General features: G+C 43.2%; 4 protein-coding genes across 4 annotated transcripts in view; 2 read left to right on the forward strand and 2 right to left on the reverse strand.

The window, feature by feature from the left end:
- The window catches only part of LOC135502063 (uncharacterized), a 149,934-nt gene extending 148,543 nt beyond the window's left edge, over positions 1 to 1,391 (reverse strand). Inside the window, exon 1 of the mRNA XM_064794547.1 lies at positions 1,243 to 1,391. Within this exon, the coding sequence (XP_064650617.1) occupies positions 1,243 to 1,309 (67 nt within the window). The 5' untranslated portion in view covers positions 1,310 to 1,391. The remainder of the gene's footprint in view (positions 1 to 1,242) is intronic.
- Positions 1,392 to 2,401: 1,010 nt separating this feature from the next.
- LOC135502190 (ubiquitin-ribosomal protein eL40 fusion protein) lies at positions 2,402 to 4,092 on the forward strand. Its single transcript, XM_064794816.1, has 4 exons — positions 2,402 to 2,546; positions 2,983 to 3,069; positions 3,420 to 3,522; positions 3,922 to 4,092. Exons 1-4 carry the CDS (start codon positions 2,444 to 2,446, stop codon positions 4,013 to 4,015), a joined length of 387 nt encoding a protein of 128 aa, XP_064650886.1. The 5' UTR covers positions 2,402 to 2,443; the 3' UTR covers positions 4,016 to 4,092.
- A 6,646-nt stretch (positions 4,093 to 10,738) lies between these two features.
- Positions 10,739 to 16,223, reverse strand: LOC135502262 (mitochondrial import receptor subunit TOM40 homolog 1-like). The gene is made up of 7 exons (XM_064794940.1): positions 15,895 to 16,223; positions 15,177 to 15,337; positions 14,636 to 14,737; positions 14,015 to 14,120; positions 13,524 to 13,655; positions 13,158 to 13,343; positions 10,739 to 12,695 (listed from the first exon to the last, which is right to left on the reverse strand). Exons 1-7 carry the CDS (start codon positions 16,073 to 16,075, stop codon positions 12,556 to 12,558), a joined length of 1,008 nt encoding a protein of 335 aa, XP_064651010.1. The 5' UTR covers positions 16,076 to 16,223; the 3' UTR covers positions 10,739 to 12,555.
- Positions 16,224 to 17,051: 828 nt separating this feature from the next.
- On the forward strand, positions 17,052 to 24,335 carry LOC135502267 (zinc finger protein ZPR1-like). The gene is made up of 10 exons (XM_064794946.1): positions 17,052 to 17,182; positions 17,954 to 18,058; positions 18,519 to 18,680; positions 18,933 to 19,017; positions 19,330 to 19,400; positions 21,512 to 21,721; positions 22,199 to 22,313; positions 22,516 to 22,787; positions 23,191 to 23,349; positions 23,603 to 24,335. Exons 2-10 carry the CDS (start codon positions 17,957 to 17,959, stop codon positions 23,720 to 23,722), a joined length of 1,296 nt encoding a protein of 431 aa, XP_064651016.1. The 5' UTR covers positions 17,052 to 17,182; positions 17,954 to 17,956; the 3' UTR covers positions 23,723 to 24,335.
- The last annotated feature ends 188 nt before the right edge of the window (positions 24,336 to 24,523 follow it).

Below are 24,523 nucleotides of genomic sequence, written 5' to 3' on the forward strand. Positions count from 1 at the left end.
GATTTTAACTTTCCTTCTAAAAACCTCCCCCACAAACCCACAAACATGTTGAACATGCGATTATATCAAATTATCCTCATTAAACATGTTATTATCAAATAATCTTTCTCAAAAGCCCTTGGGAGAGTAAGAAAATAAAAACCCAACTTAACTGCATCAGAGAGATTTCATTTTTTACTAAAACTTATTGTGTTATATTTATCAGATTAAAATTTTGTGAGTGTGACCCTTTTAAAAATTTCAACAGCCTTTTGACAACCTTTCAGCAAAAAAGTCCTGTTGAATATGCCTGATAAAAAAATGAAAACAAAACTGACAGGCCTTAAATTGAAACAGGAATGCTAATGGTCTTCTGAATGCTTTAAAAAGCGTTTTCAACATGAAAGAACATATATAACCTTTGAATTTTTATGATTTTCAGGTTAGAGGTTCAGAGCTTTCATTGTCTACTTATTTCAGTTACACATGTAATTAGGTAATGCAAGTAGCCAACCCCCCCCCCCCCGCCCCACCTCCCCTGGATCTGTCGCTAGTGTCAGGGTACTTCTGTATATACAGTAGAACCTCCCTTAGCGGACACCTCTCTATTAAGGACAACCTCTCTATTAACAACACTTGTTTTGGTCCTAAAAGTGGTTGTTTCCACTCAATTTTACCTCTCTTACCAGGACACCTCTCTATTAAGGACAGCACTTCTCAGTCCTGATGGTGTCCTTAATAGAGAGGTTCTACTGTATATGCCAGAGAAAAGTGAATAGTGGAATTGCTACATATGCATATAGCAGGTACCAGTATATTAAACACCAAGATGAAATATTTGGCTGTTGTTCTTTAATTATCATATTTTGAGGAATCTCTGGTAGTCTGTCTAATGAAGGACTAAGCCTAACCTATCACCAAGAATTTATAGACTAGTATTTTAATGAATCTTATACTATCACTAAACAAGGACTACGAGGTATGAATGGACATGGAGTGAACTCATGAAAAATAACGCGCCCGACACCGTCATCTCAACTGAATGATAAAGGTTGCACAATTTGCGCCAAAAGCATAAACGAAACAATACACCCCTTCCAGAGTAGAAGACATTCTTATTTCGTTTACACTCGAGAAGCGCTTCCATTCTACAACGCACGCAAGCCCCGGTGTGTATTCTGTCAATATCATTATCATGAAAATGTGAATGAAGACAATTGTCAATAGAGTAGAGACTAAGAGAGACAATCCGATATAGCCTACCTCCGAAAACTCCAGAGAACACCGTGAATAGCAGAGCTAAAATCACGCATGGCCCCTTGAGATACATCTCAAACGTAATCCTTGAATTATAGTCCAATGCATCAGAAATATTAGCAAAGAATTTTGTGTCAAAATTGGTATAATCTCAACTTTTCACCATCAAACCATAATTAAAGACCGCGTGCAGTACACTTCAGCATGCTTATTCCCGCAACTGGAATTGACCAATCATTGGTGTTTTTATCAAATCCCTTTAACTCTACAACCAATCGTGGTGCATCTTTCAGTTCAATTAAATTATCATCGGGCAGGTGGCGGTGAACACGTGGTCAGGGGGTTAGAAAATTCTTGAATATTCACAAACTAAGGGGATTTATGATCAGTTTTTGCCTTCGCATTTGGTTATGTGTCTATATGTATCGAAAGATTGAGATTCTGATGCTTACCAAAGTCTCACTCATTGGAGAAAACCCCGCATTATTTTTGGCGGCAAATCTGACGTAATTGTGACCCGTTTTTTTATTAGCGACGTCTATCGATAAAATGATTCACCAACTCCGTGTATTCGGAAAAAGAAACCCCCAATCGACCTTTTTCGGAGGTAAGATGGCTGCGCCCATGGCCGCATTTTTCAGACCAAATAAATCTTACTTTTCTCTTCTAACTGTTGGTCAAAATATTTTGATCTCAATAAATATGTGTTAAGAAACGTACACTGGCAATGTATATACTTATAATCGTCCATATACGAAGATATTTAAAGGGAATTTCACACTCCAGTGTTTCTGCATTTCCCATGCACATTTTCTACACGTCGCATGTGCATGTCGATGTACGTGAAACCATGTACATTTTGTCCCATGCTAACGTACTGTAGATGGCATATATCATGAACTGTAGAATCACAGTCTGAGTCACCTGACTTTAGGCAGTGCTCGTGAGGACCGTGGCTCTGCACAAGTCATTTAATTCTTTGAGTCGGTTGGTGCATTCGACTCCACACTGACTCCGACTGACTGACTCACTGAGCTTGAGGAACTTTGACGAATCCCAACGGCAACGACCAACTCTGCGCTGAAGTGGGAGCAACCCGAGGCCAAGGCGAGGATAGTCACCCTACAGTTTTGCCGATAACTGTTTTAAACTCCTGGATGACTTTTTAGATGCTAAGGTGTTCGTTTCTTTTCAGAATTAGCGAAACATGCAGATCTTCGTGAAGACTCTGACGGGGAAGACCATCACCCTTGAGGTGGAGGCTTCTGACACGATCGAGAATGTCAAGGCCAAGATACAGGATAAGGAAGGTAGGTTGGGCAGGTTGTGACTGCATGTGGGCATCTTTCAGGTTCAAAGTGAATTCTGTTCAAATGGCCGTGCTCAGGAATATGCAGTAAGTGGACCATATCCTACCATAAGATTAAGAGTGGAGGAAAGGTCTGCACACCCATGCCCAGCGACAGCGTACACGCACTAAATGAAAATTGTCAGTCGTAACGGGTTTACATTTGGGCCGTACAGGCAAGTTGTAGGGCTAATCTGTGACATCTTAGTCTAAGAAAGGCTTTGCAGTATGTAACATCTCTTCAAAATGAACATTATAAAATATTATAAAAGCAAATTCTGGAGATTGTTGTGGGTGGCAATTCTCCAAAATGCATAGGAACTGTTCTACTTCTTGTCCAGGTCCGGAGTAATAATTCTTCCTCCAAATTATATCTTTGATGTATTTTGTATTTTCAGGCATTCCTCCAGATCAACAGCGTTTGATCTTCGCTGGCAAGCAGCTTGAAGATGGACGCACTCTGTCTGACTACAACATCCAGAAGGGTAAATAACACTTCTTTTCTAATGTAAACAGTTGGCCTGAAACAGAAAAGTCATCAACTTGCAAACATCTCTTGTCCTCTTGACAAAGAGCTCTGAATACCACATCCTTTGAGTTTGAGGCTTGAAAAAAAGTAATATCTCATAGTAATAAGCAGCAGTGTCACATGAAAAATAATCCCTGTGTTGTGGGCCCAAGAGGAGGCGACATTAAAATTGAATAAAGTGGGGCATCACACGAAGTGCTAATAATAGACACCATGGATCTTTAAGTGGCCACTGAAGAAAAAACCTAGAGTGGTGTTAGGAGAGGTAGTAACACCTGTATACTGATTTGTTTTATCTCATTGCAGAGTCTACGCTCCACTTGGTGTTGCGTCTTCGCGGTGGTGTCATCGAGCCCAGTTTACGTCTGTTGGCTCAGAAATACAACTGTGAAAAGATGATTTGCAGGAAGTGAGTATTGTGAATTGACTGTGGGTTTGTACTGGAATTGAACACAACGTAATTTCTGTAACGGGTTATCAACTGAAATAGCCCGGAAGTTGGGTCTCGCTCAATTTCAGTGAATTGATATGAAGACAGCAGTTTTTTTAATTGCTGATAAGTTTTAGCCACGTGTGAGATTGAGCAGTCCCCGACTTTGAGAATTTGTCAACTGAACAATTCAAAGGTCATGTGCGCCTGTCTTAAGTTCTGAAATGTTGATTTTAACTTTAAAAATACCAAATTAGTGAAAAGTGCATCCTTTAATGTCAGGCTCGCTTAGTCTGCTTAGGATTTCCAATATAAATCCTTGACAACTTTCCACTAAAAAGCATTATTTAAACACACACATTGTTCTTGCTTCTGTAGGTGCTATGCTCGCCTTCACCCCAGAGCCACCAACTGCAGGAAGAGGAAGTGTGGTCACACCAGCAACATCCGCCCCAAGAAGAAACTGAAGTAGACTACTCAATTGATAAGTGCTGGCTTTTGGCTGTACACAAAGAAAGTAAAAAATAAGAAGTTGTATATACAAAGGAATTTCTGACTTTTGTTTTATGTGTAAGAAAATACTGTACCTTGTTACACGCGAGGAGAATAGGAGTAGGGCTCGGGAGTTCAGATTGCTCCTCTTGCCCTAACAGTGGATCTCCAGGAAGTGTTGTTGGCTTGGCCATTCAGGCCATTTTGAAGACAGACACCCTCTTGAACTTCAGCAGCATTTAGGTATCAAACTTTCGTTTCTCTGCTCAACGTATTTCAAGTAGTCGTGATCGCGTAATAGACGAACGCCTGCTGACCTAATACTCTAAGCACAGTGACATGTGCATATCTTTGCTAATTTTGACTATTTTGCTATACAGCCATGTGTATGCAACATAGTTAATTAATTCTAAGATATGCATGCGTGACCAAATTGAGGATCACCTATTGTTGATGTCTAGGACATGACCTATCCTCCCATACAGCCATTGCATGCCCCTACATCCTCTATAATGGTACCGGTACTGTTTACATCATCCCATACAGCCATTGCATGCCCCTACATCCTCTATAATGGTACCGGTACTGCTAACATCAGTCAAGGAGACGCATATTGATGGATACCATCGGTATGTGGTCTCGAGAAGCTGGTTCCAATGACCACTCGTACTCTGGAAAGAAGCTGAGATTGCTCTGGGATTCGCTAGTCCCCACGAGCCCGGCTATAAAACACTGGCACCCGACATGCTCGTCTTCGATAAAGGAGGCCCTAATTATTGAGATAGCTGTCAGCTCCGACAGACATGTCCTAGCACTTGCAGAGGAGAAACGATCGAAGTACTGTAGTGGCTGTGACTATCTCGTCTCTCTCATCATGTTGTCAACACAGTGGGGCAGCCAGGACTGATTCGGCCTGTCTCTCTCGCCATGTTAACAACTTGGCAGAGCAGCCAGGACTGATTCGCCTGGCTGTGACTGTCTCATCTCTCTCATCATGTTGTCAACACGGTGGAGCAGCCAGGTCTGATTCGGCCTGGCTGTGACTGCCTCATCTCTCTCACCATGTTGACAACTTTTCAGAGCAGCCAGGACTGATTTGGCCTGGCTGTGACTGTCTCATCTCTCTCACCATGTTAACAACTAGGCAGTGCGGCGAAGACTGATGTGGCCTGGCTGTGACTGTCTCATCTCTCTCATCATGTTGTCAACACGGTGGAGCAGCCAGGTCTGATTCGGCCTGGCTGTGAATGCCTCATCTCTCTCACCATGTTGACAACTTGGCAGAGCAACCAAGACTGATTTGGCCTGGCTGTGACTGTCTCATCTCTCTCATCATGTTGATTATAATTATGGTGAGATAGATGAGACAGTCACAGCCAGGCCTAATCAGTCTTTACTGCTCTGCCAAGTTGTCAATATGGTGTGAGAGATGAGGAAGTCACAGCCAGGCCGAATCAGTTCTGGCTGCTCTGCCAAGTTGACAACATGATGGGAGAGATGAGGAAGTCACAGCCAGGCCGAATCAGTCCTGGCTGCTCAACCGTGTTGACAACATGATGAGACAGATGAGGAAGTCACAGCCAGGCCGAATCAGTCCTGGCTGTTCCACCGTGTTGACAACATGATGAGAGAGATGAGGCAGTCACAGCCAGGCCGAATCAATTCTGGCTGCTCTGCCAAGTTGTCGACATGGTGAGAGAGATGAGACAGTCACAGCCAGGCCAAATCAGTCTCGGCTGCTCTGCCAAGTTGTCTACATGGTGAGAGAGATGAGGAAGTCACAGCCAGGCTGGATCAGTCCTGGCTGCTACACCGTGTTGGCAGTGCAGCGAAGACTGATGCAGCCTGGCTGTGACTGTCTCATCACGCTCATCATGTTGTCAACACGGTGGAGCAGCCAGGATTGATTCCTGGCTGTGACTGCCTCATCTCTCTCACCATGTAGACAACTTGTCAGAGCAGCCAGGACTGATTCGGCCTGGCTGTGACTGTCTCATCTCTCTCATCATATTGTCAACACGGTGGAGCAGCAACGACTGATTCGGCCTGGCTGTGACTGTCTCATCTCTCTCATCATATTGTCAACACGGTGGAGCAGCAACGACTGATTCGGCCTGGCTGTGACTGTCTCATCTCTCTCATCATATTGTCAACACGGTGGAGCAGCAACGACTGATTCGGCCTGGCTGTGACTGTCTCATCTCTCTCACCATGTTGACAACTTGGCAGAGCAGCCAAGACTGATTAGGCCTGGCTGTGACTGTCTCATCTCTCTCACCATAATTATTGTCAACACGGTGGAGCAGCCAGAATTGATTCGGCCTGGCTGTGACTGCCTCATCTCTCTCATCATGTTGTCAACACGGTGGAGCAGCCAGGACTGATTCGGCCTGGCTGTGACTTCCTCATCTCTCTCACCATGTTGACAACTTGGAAGAGCAGTAAAGACTGATTAGGCCTGGCTGTGACTGTCTCATCTCTCTCACCATAATTATTGTCAGCACGGTGGAGCAGCCAGAACTGATTCGGCCTGGCTGTGACTTCCTCATCTCTCTCACCATGTTGACAACTTGGGAGAGCAGTAAAGACTGATTTGGCCTGGCTGTGACTGACTCATCTCTCTCATCATGTTGTCAACACGGTGGAGCAGCCAGGACTGATTCGGCCTAGCTGTGACTTTCTGATCTCTCTCACCATGTTGACAACTTGGCAGAGCAGTAAAGACTGATTCGGCCTGGCTGTGACTGCCTCATCTCTCTCACCATGTTAACAACTTGGCAGAGCAACCAAGACTGACTTGGCCTGGCTGTGACTGTCTCATCTCTCTCATCATGTTGTCAACACGATGGAGTAGCCAGGTCTGATTCGGCCTGGCTGTGACTGCCTCATCTCTCTCACCATGTTGACAACTTGGCAGAGCAGTAAGGACTGATTCGGCCTGGCTGTGACTGTCTCATCTCTCTCATCATGTTGTCAACACGGTGGAGCAGCCAGGACTGATTCGGCCTGGCTGTGACTTCCTCATCTCACTCTGTGACTGCGTCATATCTCTTGCCATGTTGACAACATGGCATAGCAGCCAGGACTGATTCGCCTGGCTGTGACTGTCTCATCTCTCTCACCATGTTAACAACTAGGCAGTGCGGCGAAGACTGATGTGGCCTGGCTGTGACTGTCTCATCTCTCCCATCATGTTGTGAACACGGTGGAGTAGCCAGGTCTGATTCGGCCTGGCTGTGACTGCCTCATCTCTCTCACCATGTTGACAACTTGGCAGAGCAACCAAGACGGATTTGGCCTGGCTGTGACTGTCTCATCTCTCTCATCATGTTGTCAACACGGTGGAGCGGCCAGGACTGACTCGGCCTGGCTGTGACTTCCTCATCTCTCTCACCATGTTGACAACTTGGCAGAGCAGCCAAGACTGATTAGGCCTGGCTGTGACTGTCTCATCTCTCTCACCATAATTATTGTCAACACGGTGGAGCAGCCAGAATTGATTCGGCCTGGCTGTGACTGCCTCATCTCTCTCACCATGTTGACAACTTGGCAGAGCAGTAAAGACTGATTCGGCCTGGCTGTGACTGTCTCATCTCTCTCATCTTGTTGTCAACACGGTGGAGCAGCCAGGACTGATTCGGCCTGGCTGTGACTTCCTCATCTCACTCTGTGACTGCGTCATCTCTCTTGCCATGTTGACAACTTGGCAGTGCAGCCAGGACTGATTCGCCTGGCTGTGACTGTCTCATCTCTCTCACCATGTTAACAACTAGGCAGTGCGGCGAAGACTGATGTGGCCTGGCTGTGACTGTCTCATCTCTCTCATCATGTTGTGAACACGGTGGAGTAGCCAGGTCTGATTCGGCCTGGCTGTGACTGCCTCATCTCTCTCATCATGTTGTCAACATGGTGGAGCAGCCAGGACTGATTCGGCCTGGCTGTGACTTCCTGATCTCTCTCACCATGTTGACAACTTGGCAGAGCAGTAAAGACTGATTCGGCCTGGCTGTGACTGCCTCATCTCTCTCACCATGTAGACAACTTGGCAGAGCAACCAAGACGGATTCGGCCTGGCTGTGACTGTCTCATCTCTCTCATCATGTTGTCAACACGGTGGAGTAGCCAGGACTGATTCGGCCTGGCTGTGACTTCCTGATCTCTCTCACCATGTTGACAACTTGGCAGAGCAGTAAAGACTGATTCGGCCTGGCTATGACTGCGTCATCTCTCTTGCCATGTTGACAACTTGGCAGAGCAGCCAGGACTGATTCGCCTGGCTGTGACTGTCTCATCTCTCTCACCATGTTAACAACTAGGCAATGCGGCGAAGACTGATGTGGCCTGGCTGTGACTGTCTCATCTCTCTCATCATGTTGTGAACACGGTGGAGTAGCCAGGTCTGATTCGGTCTGGCTGTGACTGCCTCATCTCTCTCACCATATTGACAATTTGGCAGAGCAACCAAGACGGATTTGGCCTGGCTGTGACTGTCTCATCTCTCTCATCATGTTGTCAACACGGTGGAGCAGCCAGGACTGATTCGGCCTGGCTGTGACTTCCTCATCTCTCTCACCATGTTGACAACTTGGCAGAGCAGCCAAGACTGATTAGGCCTGGCTGTGACTGTCTCATCTCTCTCACCATAATTATTTTCAACACGGTGGAGCAGCCAGAATTGATTCGGCCTGGCTGTGACTGCCTCATCTCTCTCACCATGTTGACAACTTGGCAGAGCAGTAAAGACTGATTAGGCCTGGCTGTGACTGTCTCATCTCTCTCACCATAATAAGTGTCACCACGGTGGAGCAGCCAGAACTGATTCGGCCTGGCTGTGACTTCCTCACCTCTCTCACCATGTTGATAACTTGGCAGAGCAACCAAGACGGATTTGGCTTGGCTGTGACTGTCTCATCTCTCTCATCATGATGTCAACACGGTGGAGCAGCCAGAACTGATTCGGCCTGACTGTGAGTGCCTCATCTCTCTCACCATGTAGACAACTTGGCAGAGCAGTAAAGACTGATTAGGCCTGGCTGTGACTGTCTCATCTCTCTCATCATGTTGTCAACACGGTGTAGCAGCCAGGACTTATTCGGCCTGGCTATGGCCGTTTAATCTCTCTCATCATGTTGTCAACACGGTGTAGCAGCCAGGACTAATTCGGCCTGGCTATGGCCGTTTCATCTCTCTCATCATGCTGTCAACACAGTGGGTCAGCCAGGACTGATTCGGCCTGGCTGTGACTTCCTCATCTCACTCTGTGACTGCGTCATCTCTCTTGCCATGTTGACATCTCTCTTGCCATGTTGACCACTTGGCAGAGCAGCCAGGACTGATTCGCCTGGCTGTGACTGTCTCATCTCTCTCACCATATTAACAACTAGGCAGTGCGGCGAAGACTGATGTGGCCTGGCTGTTACTGTCTCATCTCTCTCATCATGTTGTCAACACGGTGGAGCAGCCAGGTCTGATTTGGCCTGGCTGTGACTGCCTCATCTCTCTCACCATGTAGACAACTAGGCAGTGCGGCGAAGACTGATGTGGCCTGGCTGTGAGTGTCTCATCTCTCTCATCATGTTGTCAACACGGTGGAGCAGCCAGGTCTGATTTGGCCTGGCTGTGACTGCCTCATCTCTCTCACCATGTTGACAACTTGGCAGAGCAACCAAGACTGATTTGGCCTGTGACTGCCTCATCTCTCTCATTACGTTGTCAACACGGTGGAGCAGCCAGGACTGATTCGACCTGGCTGTGACTTCCTCATCTCTCTCACCATGTAGACAACTTGGCAGAGCAGCCAGGATTGATTCGGCCTGGCTGTGACTTCCTCATCTCTCTCACCATGTCGACAACTTGGCAGAGCAGCCAGGATTGATTCGGCCTGGCTGTGACTTCCTCATCTTTCTCACCATGTAGACAACTTGGCAGAGCAGCCAGGATTGATTCGGCCTGGCTGTGACTTCCTCATCTCTCTCACCATGTCGACAACTTGGCAGAGCAGCCAAGACTGATTTGGCCTGGCTGTGACTGTCTCATCTCTCTCACCATTATTAGTAAAGGCACATTAGCAAAATCAAAATATTGATCTTTCAGAAATTAGTTTTACAAAACATAGTTTTCAGGAGAGTGTGACATGTGGTTGTGGTAGACAGCGTCACCTCAAACATTGCCACATATGTTATAGGGCACTTCTACTTCCCCAACCACCATGGCCTACAGGACATCACAATCTCTGTCCTGGAGTTCATGTACATTCCCCGAAGGCACACACACCAAGGGTGACAGACTCGATATTCATGGATCCATCGCCCACTATGTCCCCAATAGGACTCGACATCAAGGACAACATAGCCTTGTAACCATCCTCATTATTCCAGTAGCGTTTCTACATTATATAACCTACTTTCCTGTATGAGCCCTGGTCGCAATCAATCTTGCATTAGAACATCAGCTGATGTGGTCTTTCTCTATAAAGTATCATGAACCAGCACGAAGCAGGGGTACCAACCAGCAACCAGTGCTTCATTGATGGATCCGATAGCCACATGTTTGTTGACCGTAATCTGCACACCCCACCTCTTGCTTATGATGCTCCGTCACAATTGAAGGAGGGATTGGTCAATAATCCATTAGTAAAGTATGATGCTTTGAGAACTCAGCAGACTGGACTTCAAAAGACAACTCAGGCAATCTTCTATTCACATTTTATGGAAATATCCAATTAATTTATTCAAAAGTTCCTAGTATACAACCATTACTTAATCTCTCTCAAACTGGTTAAAATATTCACAACAAACATACAACTCCCATGGTCATGTTGGAGTCCAAGATTCAGTCAAATTATCAGACAAAAGGGCTCAATTCTCCAAGGGTGTTCAGCAGCCTGAAATGCCACGTCTTCCAACCCAACATGCTGAAGACACTGCTGGAACCACAACAACTTTCAATACATACTCTTCAAAGCTTGCGCCCTATGACAATGTGGAATTGATATCGCACTGAAGGTATTGGTTGTCTCACCAAAAAACCACGAGGGTGACAGCTGCCAACGTTTTGGATGAAATGATAGCTCCACCCTCTCGGTGTTAGGTGAGACAACCAGAGCTTCCAGTTCGGTATCAATTTTCATTCTAAAACACCTGAAACTGAACTGCAGTCAAAGCAAGGCACAGTGGGTGAAGTGCATTATACACTGTGATCAATTCTTCATTGTAATCAAAGGTGTTGTAGAATAGGCAGCCAATAACCAGTCCATTTGGTACGAATGCAATAACGTCAGGTTACCTAATGCAACTTTGGTTTTGACCGCTAACGGTTACTTGGAAGAGCAAGAACCACCCCCATCATGAATTGTAAGGAAAGGGTATCGCTAAGAATTAAAAATATTGACGACACAGATTGTTTCAGAAGTACCTAGGAAACAATCTTGCCGAACAGATAATACAAAGAATCTGTTACTTCATCAACACTAAATGGACTGGCCAAGACATTAAGTTGGTCCACTCAAGGTTTTTAAAGACAGAGGTACAATACCAGTTTTCATAACATATTTTGTCACTGGTAACAGGTTTCAGTTACGTGTCATGTAATTCAAGAAATCATGCTTTCAACAAGTAAACTTTTGAACCAAATGTTTACTGTGCAATACTTGGATGTGTACCGAGAGCCGTAACGTGAGCAAAAATCCATGGAATACAGTTTGTGCGGGTCAATAGAACGATTACCCTATCACAGGATAATACTTTAGGTGAGAAAGGGGAATACCCAATGTGCAAAATGCAAACCATGATTTGGTCTCCCAAACCAAAAGGAGTGTTCAGGGAATATAAAGTGGGGCCTATTTCCAATGGCCATAAGTATTCTCAATGGCCTCCAGATCACCAAACTACCCAGAAATATCTAATTTGAAAAAAACAACAACTCCAAATGAGTTGCAAACGGTTCGTAAAGCTTTTATCACATTCTATCAGTACCATGTCCCAAATCTGCCGAGTTACAGTGATTGCCGAGAAACAAGACACTTCCAAACGACACATCTATAAGATTTTTGCAATTACCACTGTGTTTGTTTACTGCTGGAGCCTCAACACAGCAATCCTGTGATCTGTCACTGGCAGAATTGGGCCGGAACATCATGCCCCAGACAAGAGCCCAAATATCAGGCAAAGTCCCCAGTCCCCTCACAGTGCACAACATGCACAAGGAATTCACATATGTATATGGAACAAGATTTCGCAGGTGTAACGACATTTGGTGACATTACATGCTAATCCTCGAAGCTGACCACTTCACAACTGGACGGCCCACAACGTTATTATGATTATGTCTGGGACTGCTTTCTAGGGCGTCATTTGCGGCAATAACCTAACGCCATGCACTGCAACATGCACCAAAACGCCATTTTGGGGTATCGATGCGAACCAAATGACAAACCGGACAGAAATATCTATCATAATATCGATCGTCGTAAAGTGGTTTAGCCACACACTCCGGATTGTTAAAATACATGTTGATATTCAATTATCCTACAATGAGTCCGAGTCCAAATCGGTACGCCGACTTGACTTGATTAGCATATCCACTGAGTGCAAGAGTGAATGGCAATGGTAGCAGCTTCTTCTCTAAAACGGCACCTACACACCAGTTGCTGTCAAACTGACCTGAAAGAACAAACAGAAACATGAGGTAAAGGAAATGACTTACTGTTCAGAGGCTTCATTTAATGTGATACTATGATGTGATTTACAACTTTGCGGAAATACCTCCGTTTTTAATTGTTGATCACAAATTTAAAGCTCAAATTTTCCATTTTTGATTAGATTTATCATAAAATTGCTGAATGTAAACCACCGCGACCGCGAAAATGTTCATGTTGTGACGTCATCAACGAAAACGGCATCGAAGCGAGCCGTCCGGGCGGGATTAAACCATCAATTTCTAGAAAATGTGCATTTCGATTCGAAAACCTTACCGATTTATGAGAAAAGTGACGTAGTCATTTGTCAAAAAGAGCTAAAACATTATATGGTGAAATTTGACACGAGTTACCCTTTAAAACAACAACTGATGTTCTTTTTGTTTTCTGGAGACAAAACAAAGTACTAGAACTTTTCTTTACATACCTCTCATAGTTATATTAGCATTTGGAAGGTCATACTGATAACCTATCGTAGCTGTACATTCCTGCATTCTAAGACTACCCTCCATTTCCATTCCTAGTTGTAAATTGTCGTTGACTTTATGATAGTAACATGCATGTGCCCCACCGGCCGATGGACAAACATTGGTACTAAATTGCCAGTCTTTTGCTGAAAGAACAAAACCATATTCTTACTCTTGAAAATATCAATGAAAACTGATGTCATCCAATATACAACCAAATACAATGGGCAAATATCTTTGGTTTTTCAAACTCCACTGTTTTTGAGAAGTTAGGTTATTCACAAAAGTTGCGAAAAAAGAACTACTTTACTGATAGCAATACTAACATGAATATCTAGCAGCCAATGTGAACACAGCTATTTCCCTGCCAGGAACTTGTGGCCCGTATTGATACAACAGCTCAGCACCCATCGCAAAATTCTTTGATAGGTTTTGAAGATACTGGTTAACGATTATCCCTGGAAAAAGACATGCGAAAAACATTACGTCCAAGCAGGTGAAAACAGTGATTTTACTAAAGTCAAGATATAGAGGGCATTTTGACAGCCTTGCCAATGATGCAAAGTTTCTTTAATGCCTGTTGCAACTCAAACAATGAGAGGAGTCCAAGAGCTCATACTAGTCAGACATTGTGCTTCAGAGCCAAGACAACCGTTAACATCGGCACAACCACAAACTTCTTTAATCCATGGTACAACAGACACAGAAAACACCATCTTCTGTTTGCTACTGGTCTGTTAACTTGTAGCTCTCACAACCACTTTTTTACTAGTCCAAAGTTAGATATATAATCGTCGCAAACGTTTTATGAACTCACCTGATTCTTCTAGAACGTCTATATTTCCCAGAGTACTGGAGGCAGTAAAATCGTTTCCTTTATAATCCGATGTAAACTGAGTAGTCACCATTTTTGAATTTTGAATCTGAATAGGAATGTTAATCGGTAACTTATACTGATTTTTTAAGACCAGTGAAGTGAGCAGTGTAAATTATAATTCACTTTGGTTGTTTTTACTGATAAGAATACAACCAGTGATCCACCTCGTCTTCAACCAGTGATCCACCTCGTCTTCAAAATTCAGACCAGTGACATGTTGTACCCTACACGTAGTTCACCACTGAGAGCGTCTTTTTTTCATGATAAGTCTTCCCAAGGAAGCTTTTACTGATTTAGATTTGGTAGGATGTACAGTTAGATGCCATACATGTCATAAATATAAGGCATCTTTGTTACTCCCCCTCCTCTGTCAATTCGATTTAAACAAAGGCAGGAAGCAATACACCTTTCCACCTTGCACTTGCAGCTAGCCCAAGGTGAGATTCTTTGATCTGAGTTTTTCCCACCATGAAAACAGCAAAATCATAGACACGATAGTTAGTCAGTGGTAAAGGCTAGTCAGTGATTTTTCATCATATCCAACGGAGCACCCAGACTCACCTGTGACATGAATTTGCACCTAATTCTCTCAGAGAACTGATGAATAATGTTGGCATTCAGATTACCACTTGGGTCGACCTCACCAATTAATACAGGGAACACCTGAAGTGAAAAGAAATATATGAGTACCACTGAAACCAGACCCAAGCTCTTTATGATTGAATGAATGCCACACCCAAAACAAGCAGTCCACTGTCCAGTCACAGAGATCAAAGCAGAATTCACTCCAGTAAGCTAGGTTTTGAGACTCTGCAGTATAACTGATGATAAATTGACTATAAATTGGTGAGTTTTAGTTGAGATGATGTTGAAATGTGATTGTTGGTGTAGATTTAGCTAAGCAGCAACGAGGCTTCTTAAATATTAAACAAAGCTATTTTTCCCCTTCATTTGAGAGCAGGAAGGATGTCTTTTTCTTCACACTCATATCCAGTGTAAAATTTGGCTGTCTTCAAAATACAGTCATCCGACTCAATTTGTTTTTTTTCCTTCTGATCAGTGCTCAACAGTTTGTGAGGCACTAAAGCATGGTCATACAAACCTCCATTGGACTGTATGACTTTGTTCCTACGTATGTGCATCCGAACTTGTATCCTGAGGGTTGGAGGCTGCTCATTGTCAATGTATGACTAATCTGGAAATGATTACTCAATCCCTTATTGATCAGGAGTTTGGCCCCTTCAAATGGTGAAGGAAAAATATCTGAAAACAAGTATAAACTGAATTAGCCTTGATATATTTTTGTTTCTGTGTTGGTCTTCTAATCTTAAGTGTGCCAAATGTGACAGGCCAGTATTCAAAGGCAACGGCCAGTTCGTGGCAACGGCCCCTGATGATGAAAATGATGGTAAGATTGCAAGTGATAAGATCGAGATAAATGAGATCGAGATAAATGAGATCGAGAGCAAACCCAAAGACCACCCTCAGCCCCCACCCCTCCCAAAAGGCCCTGGCCAAAGTCAGAAGTGTGACTTTCGACTATAGTCATAGATCCATGCACTTGATTGGGAACAACGTTTACGAAGACGTCGCGTCAGGTCACCTTAATGTAAAAATGCATGGTGATGTGACGACGACAAACACTAGAGCCTATGTTATGTAAACGTGGTTCCCAATCCCAATCAAGTGCATGGCGCTAGGCCTATGCCCTACTCCCTAGGGATTAGTTATGTCATGCTATCTTCACACCATTTGATTTTGACATTTGTTGCAGACCAACTGGTGACAAGTGACTGGGTGACAACCATTCGAAAACATACCCTTGCACCTCTTGTGCAAATCCTCAAATGAGCCAGGGTTCATTCCGTTGGCATTATCAGCCATTTCTTCGGGTTTTGCAGCAGCAGTGCCCGCAGCGGTCATCGGCGGTGGTGGAGGGACGAGAGTTGCGGAAGCCGGAGCCGTGACATTGCCTGCTGCCGCTGCATGTACGTTACCCATACTGCTGTTTTATGGTTTTTCTGAATCTTCGATAGATAAACCACACTTGTATATAGTTGCGACCGATATATTTTATCTACTGTTTGAGTAAAACGCCCCGAAAATCGGAAACCTCGTGCGGCTTTTAACCTAAGTGATCACCGCCATGTGCAAATTTCATAATGGTTGTGATTGGTCGGTTACATGTTTGACCCCAGCGAGGGGTTATCGCGCAAGCGCAAGGAGTCGTTTGGTCATCTGCTGTGTGATCTTTGGCAGGTCACTTGTCTTTCATTCTTTATCATTCCATGAGGTCTCATTAGGGATTTTTTTTTCATGCGCGCCCCCTTCCTAAAATCATTGATTTCTCGGTCCCCACCGTATGTCAGTGTTTATTCAGCAGTGGTTTTGGCAAAGACATGTTTTTTGGAGTTTCTGAAACCTAGAGCGCTACTCAATAGGCGGCTAACAAGAAACTACACATTTTTCTGTTGTTGCCGACGTATGTGTACACTGAACTTGGGATGTGCGTCGGCCCCGTGTTGAAATGCCGTCCAGTGCCAGTGCGTTTTTCGCTGATTTGTGCAAAATTCAACATATCTCAAAAGTTCAATGGTTGACCCTCGATTTTTTTTTGATTTTTGTGTAGCGTAAGCAACTGTCTTTCATGAGAGAATGGTCACTGTAAGAATTATTCAGAAAGAAATGTATAATATTCGGGGTTTTTCGTGATTGTCCGGCCCAATTGGCAATATTGCCATTTGGGATGGTGAACAGAGCTAGGAGCAAATGCAACGCTTATGATTTATTTAAAGAAATAAAATGCCCGATTTAACATCATGCAGAATCAGGGGAAACGGGCGTTTCCAGTGATATACGACACAAATGGGTTGTCCTCATGCATTCACTTTGGAAACGCATTTTAAAATAGATGTTACGTCCTGTTAATTGGGCACATCATCATCGCGTACAATTGGGAAAAACTCCCTAACGAGACCTGAGTGGACAATTCTACCTTCCCGGACATGTGGAACTCAAACTTTAACGTGGTAGTTAATTGTAATCTAACTCTCTATATACCAAAGTGATTTATCTAGGAATACAGTTGAACTTCACTGAAAACTATTGGTGTGTTGATGAGTTCAAAGAATCCTTCAATTCCTTTGGTTTTCTTGGGCTTGGCGAACTGACGTCCGACAATGACCCGTTGACGTGTACGCCTACCTGCAATACGACATTGCCATAGTGTGTAAAGTGATCTATTTTCGGACGAAACTAAGTCCCTTACAAACTTTGGTCGATTTCGGATGGAACATATCATTTCATTTAGCCAATTGTTCATGCGTTTCCTTCATCATGTCTACGACTCAGTTGGCGGAGGGGGGGGGGTTAGGCCTAGGGGAGCCGAAAACCACACTTACTATTTTACTTGACTTTCCTCTTCTTGATGATGGCTATAGCCTAGGCTTTAGGCCTATTGCATATAGCAAGGTTGGGACAATGTCTCAGGCCGTGATGTAGGTAGGTCTGCTTGCCTCATGGCTTCTTCTCATTGTCCGCGAAAAAGATAATTCTGAAATGGATCCTCATCTGACTCTGTGACTGGTGACTGGACCACTTAGTTGATGGGCCCATTTAAAAGTCGGGAGAACCAATTTGTATACATCTTGGGATTGCATCATGCCGTGCACACACGTGTATCGACAAGGCCCTCTGACCGACTTTGGAATGCATGTGATGATGATTTCGTGGGTCAACCTACAGTGTCCACAAGTGTATAACGAAAGGGTTAAGAGGCAAAGCGTGCTGTAGACCTTCCATACTATAATAAATTTGTTAGATCAAACTGAGATGCTAATCGAGAATCATTCAGATAGGTTTTCTCCATTTATTTTTCAGAAAATGGCTGGAAAGCAGGAACCAGAGGTGATTGTGAAGGACCTTAGTGGTGATCCTGATGAAATTGTGGAGATTGAAAGCATGTGTATGAATTGCCATGAAAATGTGAGTTTTGCAATACACTTGACAGTACTAGTAGGGCATGTTTTCGGGACTTCTTTTCCCTTAGGAGTGTACATATACGTTCCTGTAAAATTGAAACTGTTTTTAACACTTTGTGTTTTTTAACTGTAAAATAAATCTGAAGTGGGTCAATCTGAAAATTATTTTGGTACCCAGCTCCACCAATAATGGTACGGTATTAAAACCTATCCAGTGAATGAAGTTGTCATTTGGAGGTACATTCCGGCATTTCTATTTTGGACACCCATTGGACTGAGTGTTTGTGTTTGTAATAGAGAGGTGTCCTTAATAGGGAGGTCATGGCATTATTGTCTTAAAAGATGGGTTCATGTGTATGTTGAATTGGGGGGGGGGGGGGGTGAATATCACACAAGGTGTCCGCTAGGAGAGGTTCTACTATACTTCGATCATTTTCATAATCTTTGAACATTTTTCTTTTTAGGGTATGACAAGAATGTTGCCTACTAAAATACCGTTTTTTCGGTCTGTGATGGTGTCGTCATTTTCTTGTGATCACTGCAATTATAGGAACACAGAATTGCTGCAGTTGGGCGATTTGCAACCAAAGGGAATCAAAATCAGTGTCATCATCAAGACCAAACAGGTACGCATCATTGTGGTGAGAGTAGAAATACCACTCAAATCATTTCATTGCCACCCCAAATTTTTTTCTGGACCGCATTCAGTTTTGGAGAAGCAATCTCTGGCCCGAGAATCTTAAAAAATATCCTTGTACTGCAGTTTAGGTTCACTGGTTTCATGCAGCGTTGCTGGTCCTCTTGAAGATAGGGTACTTATCTTTAAGGAATTCTTATTCTTATTCTTACATGAAAATGTCACAATTGTTTCTTTGCAGGACTTGAACAGACAGCTCGTGATCACGCCGTCTGCACTGGTGAAAATTCCAGATGTAGATTTGGACATTCCATCATCCAAAGGAAGTAAGTAAATCAGAGTAGGATGTCATTCTGAAAATTATGTCAATTCAATAGCCAAAACTGAATTGAGTACGAATGGCTGGGGGGGGGGAGACTAGAGGGTACTTGTTTCATTTCCTTGTTATGAAAAAGGACTTATCCTGGTTCTTGGTAGAGGTGTCTGTATCTGCACATAATTTTGGGGGGATTTATTTGGCCAAATTTATCATTTTTAATTGGAAAATCAAATTTTACCGACAAATATGTGTGTTTGTTCTCATGACCGGATCCCTTATATGGCTTTAAAATTAACCTCATGTTGTCCTATTCTTGTAGATCTTACTACTGCTGAAGGCATTCTCCAAAATACGATGGATGATCTCAAACTTGAACAACCTGTTCGTCGTGTAAGTAATCTGGGTCTGTCAAGTTTATGGTATACTAACCTTGATGTTAAAGCAGGGTTTCTGCCAGAGGGGGGATGGGGGGATTCATCCCCCCCTTAATTTTGAGCACTAAAGTTTGTTTTACTGTCAAATGAGTAATTTTCATGATTTGATATGTAAAATAAGAGCATTTGGGAGCCAATTGTAGCGGTTTTAGGGCCAAAAAACGTCTCAGGAGGGGTCATAGACCCTTTTTGGCTCACCGTAGGGGAGTCTATGCAATACCGCAGTGTCCGTCGTCCGTCGTCGTCGTCGTCGTCGTCGTCGTCGTCGTTGTCCGGCGTATCCTAGTTCAAAAACAGTGGCACGTTTTTTAACCGCTAGGCCTATGAACTTAAAACTTTGTACACATGACCCCCTAGGTCAGATGACCCGTGACACTAAATTTCTGTCCGATCTGATTCTCTACTTGGCCACCAGGGGGCCAAATGTGGATATCTAAAAAGTGTGATATCTCGCTTATTAGTGACTTGTTTTCGATAAAACTTTTGTGGTAGGTACTCATAGCAAGGATACATCATATATCTTACGGGTTTTTAATTTGATCTACTTTTCAAGGTCGCAGAGGTCAAATGGCGTGAATTGGCCGTTTGAGTGTAACTATGGCACGTTTCTCAACCACCAAAGCTATGAGCTTGAAACTTGGTACATATAACCCCCTATATCAGATAACCTCTGGTGCTGAATTTCAGCCTGATCTGATTCTTGACTTTGCCACCAGGGGGCCAAAACGGAAAAAGTAAGAAGTGCAATAGCCTGCTTATTAGCAAATTGTTTTTGATGAAATTTTTATGATAGGGACCCCTAGCAAGGTTACCTCAGATGTTGCACGATTTTTCGGATTTGACCTACTTTTTAAGGTCGCAGAGGTCAAATGGCGTAAATTTGCCGTTTGAGTGTAACTATGGCACGTTTCTCAACCGCAACAGTTATGAACTTGAAACTTTGAACAAATGACCCCCTAGGTCAGTTGACCTTACACTGAATTTTGGTTCGGTCTGATTATTGACTTGGCCACCAGGGGGCCCAAACTCAAAACTCAAAAAGTGTGATTTCTCGCTTATTACTGATTTGTTTTTGATAAAAGTTTCATGGTAGGTACTCCTAGCAAGGATACATCACATATCTTATGGGTTTTTGATTTGACCCACCTTTCAAGTTCACAGAGGTCAAAGTTAAAAACTTTACCGTTCTTGCTACGTTTTGTCATTGTTCAATGTAAAGAGTTTTAATTTTGTGTAATGATGCGTCTAAGAAGCCACTATTTGTATGCCAAGTTTCAGCCAGATCGGAATTCAAATATGGCCGAAATTGCATGTTTTGTGGGTTTTTCCTCGTATTGTGGCAATCCAAAGGTCGTGAGTTCAAACCCCGGTCAAGGACAGCCAAAAATATTTTTATTTTTCATCTTTTCCTTTTTTCTTTTCTGAGTTCTATCTTACATTTTCTTCATTTATTGATTTATTTGGTGCCATAGATTTAATTAGGCGGCCATCTTGGAAATCGTTTTTTGCCGATTGCTGTAGTGTAACGAGTGATGAAATTGTTATGGTCGGGTGGATGTGTCTACATCACATATCACCCTGGTTTGTTATTTGACCTACCTGTCAGGGTCACTGAGGTCAAAGTTAAAAATATATTCACCATTGTCATGGAGTGGCACGTTTCTTCACTATCATTTTCACCTAGACTCTACAAGCTTGGAACCACAAGTCTCGGATTCACCACTTGGCCAGGGCCGGCTCTGAACTGGTCACAGATGCATGTATAAATTATGAGAGGCCTACATACTGTAGCACTTTCTGTAACTGTCTACTAAAAATACTTACGGTGAGCACAATGGCCCCTGGCCGTTTCATTAAGAACAAAATTAATTTTTTGCTCCCTCAAATTTAATCCTGGCGGAAACCCTGGGTTTTAATTTTTAGACTTTAAAAAGTCTAAAAATTATGCATTCTAAAGAAGAAGAAAAAATTCCAAACAATATTTGTTTGGATGTGGCAGCCCTGAGGTTGGGCTGCTAGATCATAAAATGAAGACAAAGCATTTGCTTATGAATTACAATATTACAGATCACAGATCCAGAAAATGCGGCCAAAATTGATGAATTCATAGCCCGTCTGCAACGATTGAAAGATTTGGAGGCACCCTTCACAATAACTGTGGACGATCCGAGTGGGAATAGCTTTGTTGAGAATCCAAATGCGCCGCGAAAGGATGAGCAGATGACAATAACTCATTATAAGCGGAGCAAGGAACAGGCAGAGGCGCTAGGGTATCAGGTGAGAAGTGGGAAATGTCGGGGTTTGTAATCTATTCCCACAGAGGATAGTGAGACCATCCCACATGCTAACCTCCCAGTCTGGTCGTTAGTGTTGCTCATACATAACAGAAAGATCAACAAAACTTTCCTTTCACACTTTTATATATATAACTTATCCCATTTTAATCAATATGGTCGAAGGGTACCAATGACTCGTTATTCAACCCTTGGGTAGTTGACATACCGGTAGTGTATTCATATTGAAATTTGTTGGCCATGATTCTGACTCGGTGCCAGTGCCAGTGCATAATAGCTGAACAGTGCATAAATCAACAATGCAATAACATAGGGCACCGCGCCAGTCTTTCACTACCCTTAGGCTTGAGAATAACAGTAAAGTGCTTTGAGAATGTCGTACATTACAAAGCGCTACCATGTAAAAAAGGGACCTCTATTTTCATTTTTTACTTTTTATCATAATTTTGTGTCTTTCCAGGTTGAGGAAGACAAGAGTGCAGATGACGATGTAGAAAAACCTGAAGAAGTGGTCACCTTCCAAGTTCAGTGTCCCAATTGCCACGCATCGTGTGAGACGCGTATGAAGCAAGTCTGTATCCTTTTGAAATCGACAATAAGAATCTTAAGGTCGAATGTCCTTACTTTTTGCTTGACATGACAAAACCTAGAGTCCAAGAAGTTCATCGTCATCGGCTTTATAAAGGTAGATTGGATCTAGTTTCTTCATCACAAGCAAAAAGGTACCTTTTACTCCAACTTTGCTTTAATCGCTTCATTCCTTAATCCAGTGTTAAGCAATCCCACACTTCAAGGAGGTTATTATCATGGCTACTTCCTGCGAGAAGTGTGGAGTTCGTGAAAATGAGGTGAAATGTGGGGCAGGCGTTGAACCAAAGGGCCGGAGAATAGTACTGAAAATAACCGACCCGACGGACCTCTCACGGGATGTTCTGAAATCTGACATGGCCGCTGTCCGGATTCAGGAATTAGATTTTCAAACCGAGGAAGGCACGCTTGGCGGGAAGTTTACAACATTGGAAGGCCTTTTGACTGACATAAAAAATCAGGTACTTTGGTAAAATAGTAATGTTTATAGTGAAGTTGAGAATTTTTCTTTCATCTAGACTAAGAGGCTGGAGCTTAGATGCAACTAAGTGATATGACAGCTTGACCTCATCGTCTTGGCGAGGCAATCCTGAGGAAAAAAAGAGGCAAATTTCAAAATTTAAAAGTAGTGTGACTGGTGGCTCTGGCAAAAGGTACCGCTTGTCACATTGGGGGCCGGTTCTTTAGTCAGAACTGGTCACAAGTGTCTCTGACTAAACCTAATCCAAGGAGGATAGCTTTAACTGTAGACCAGTTTAGTCAATGAGTCTATGAACTCCTTTAAAAATGCTGAATTCTGAAGTTGCATATGTGTAGGTGGGGGTGGGGGTGTCTCTATTTCTTTCAAAATTGTCTTGTTTCCAGCTGCAAGGTGGAACTTCATTCGTGATGGGTGACAGTGCTGTCGCAGGGAGAAGGAACAGACTCGGTGATTTCGTGAACGAACTTGATCAAGTGATCACTGGGAAGAGGCTGAATGTACACATTGAACTGGATGATCCATCCGGCAACAGTTATTTACAAGTAAGCATGTGATCAGTAATATAAATGCAGCAGTCAACATTAACTCTGTACTCCTCCTTAGCGGGGGTTGATGCAAATTTCTGCGGCGGGGGTCGATGCAAACTTTTTTTTTACGATGCAAGACTGGCTGTGGCTTTGAGGTGTACCTCAGTTCCCCACAGTTTCTTCTTGACATCTTGATCCTCTGGTCAGGCTGTTTTTTGCTGCGGTTCAAATAGTGTGCAGTCTAAAGAGTTACAATTCTCCTTTCCAGAATTTTTACGCACCCGACCCAGACCCAGAAATGGTTACAACAGAATATGAGCGGAATTATGAACAGAATGAATTACTTGGTCTGAATGACATGAAGACAGAGGGCTATGAAGAGGATTAATGTACTGTTTAAAGAGGGTTAATGTACTGTTTAAAGAGGGTTAATGTACTGTTTAAAGAAGGTTAATGTACTGTTTAAAGAGGGTTAATGTACTGTTTAAAGAGGGTTAATGTACTGTTTAAAGAGGGTTAATGTACTGTTTAAAGAGGGTTAATGTCCTTTTTAAAGAGGGTTAATGTGCTGTTCAAAGAGGGTTAATGTACTGTTCAAAGAGGGTTAAAATACTGTTTAAAGAGGGTTAACGTACTGTTTAAAGAGGGTTAACGTGCTGTTTAAAGAGGGTTAAGGTACTGTTTAAAGAGGGTTAATGTACTGTTTAAAGAGGGTTAATGTGCTGTTCAAAGAGGGTTAATGTGCTGTTCAAAGAGGGTTAATGTACTATTTAAAAGAGGGTAAGTTTGCTGTTCAAGGGAGTTAATGTGCTGTTAAAAGAGGACTCGAACAGTACGAAATTACAAAATGGGACTTGTGCCCGTTGTATTTGATTTGGAGGATGCGAGTTGAATAACGAAATACGTACTCACTTTATAGTTAATTCCATAACACGCTATTTGGTGGTTAGTAGTGGTGACTACTTTAATAAACATTATGATGAATAAAAAGGTATCTTGTTTGTGATTTGCTTTGTCTTGCCCATGATCATTTTGACCTACAACGACATTCACAAGGACCACCTCTGCCTCTGGAGAATTCTAAACATGCATACCATGATGGCCGAGACTGTCTCATTAGATATGAGCCCATTCATACTGGAGGACCATTGGAGACAATTGTGTCAAGATGTGGACACAGATCACCAAC

The sequence above is a fragment of the Lineus longissimus genome, chromosome 18 (genome assembly GCF_910592395.1).
Source record: "Lineus longissimus chromosome 18, tnLinLong1.2, whole genome shotgun sequence".
NCBI lineage: Eukaryota > Metazoa > Nemertea > Pilidiophora > Heteronemertea > Lineidae > Lineus > Lineus longissimus.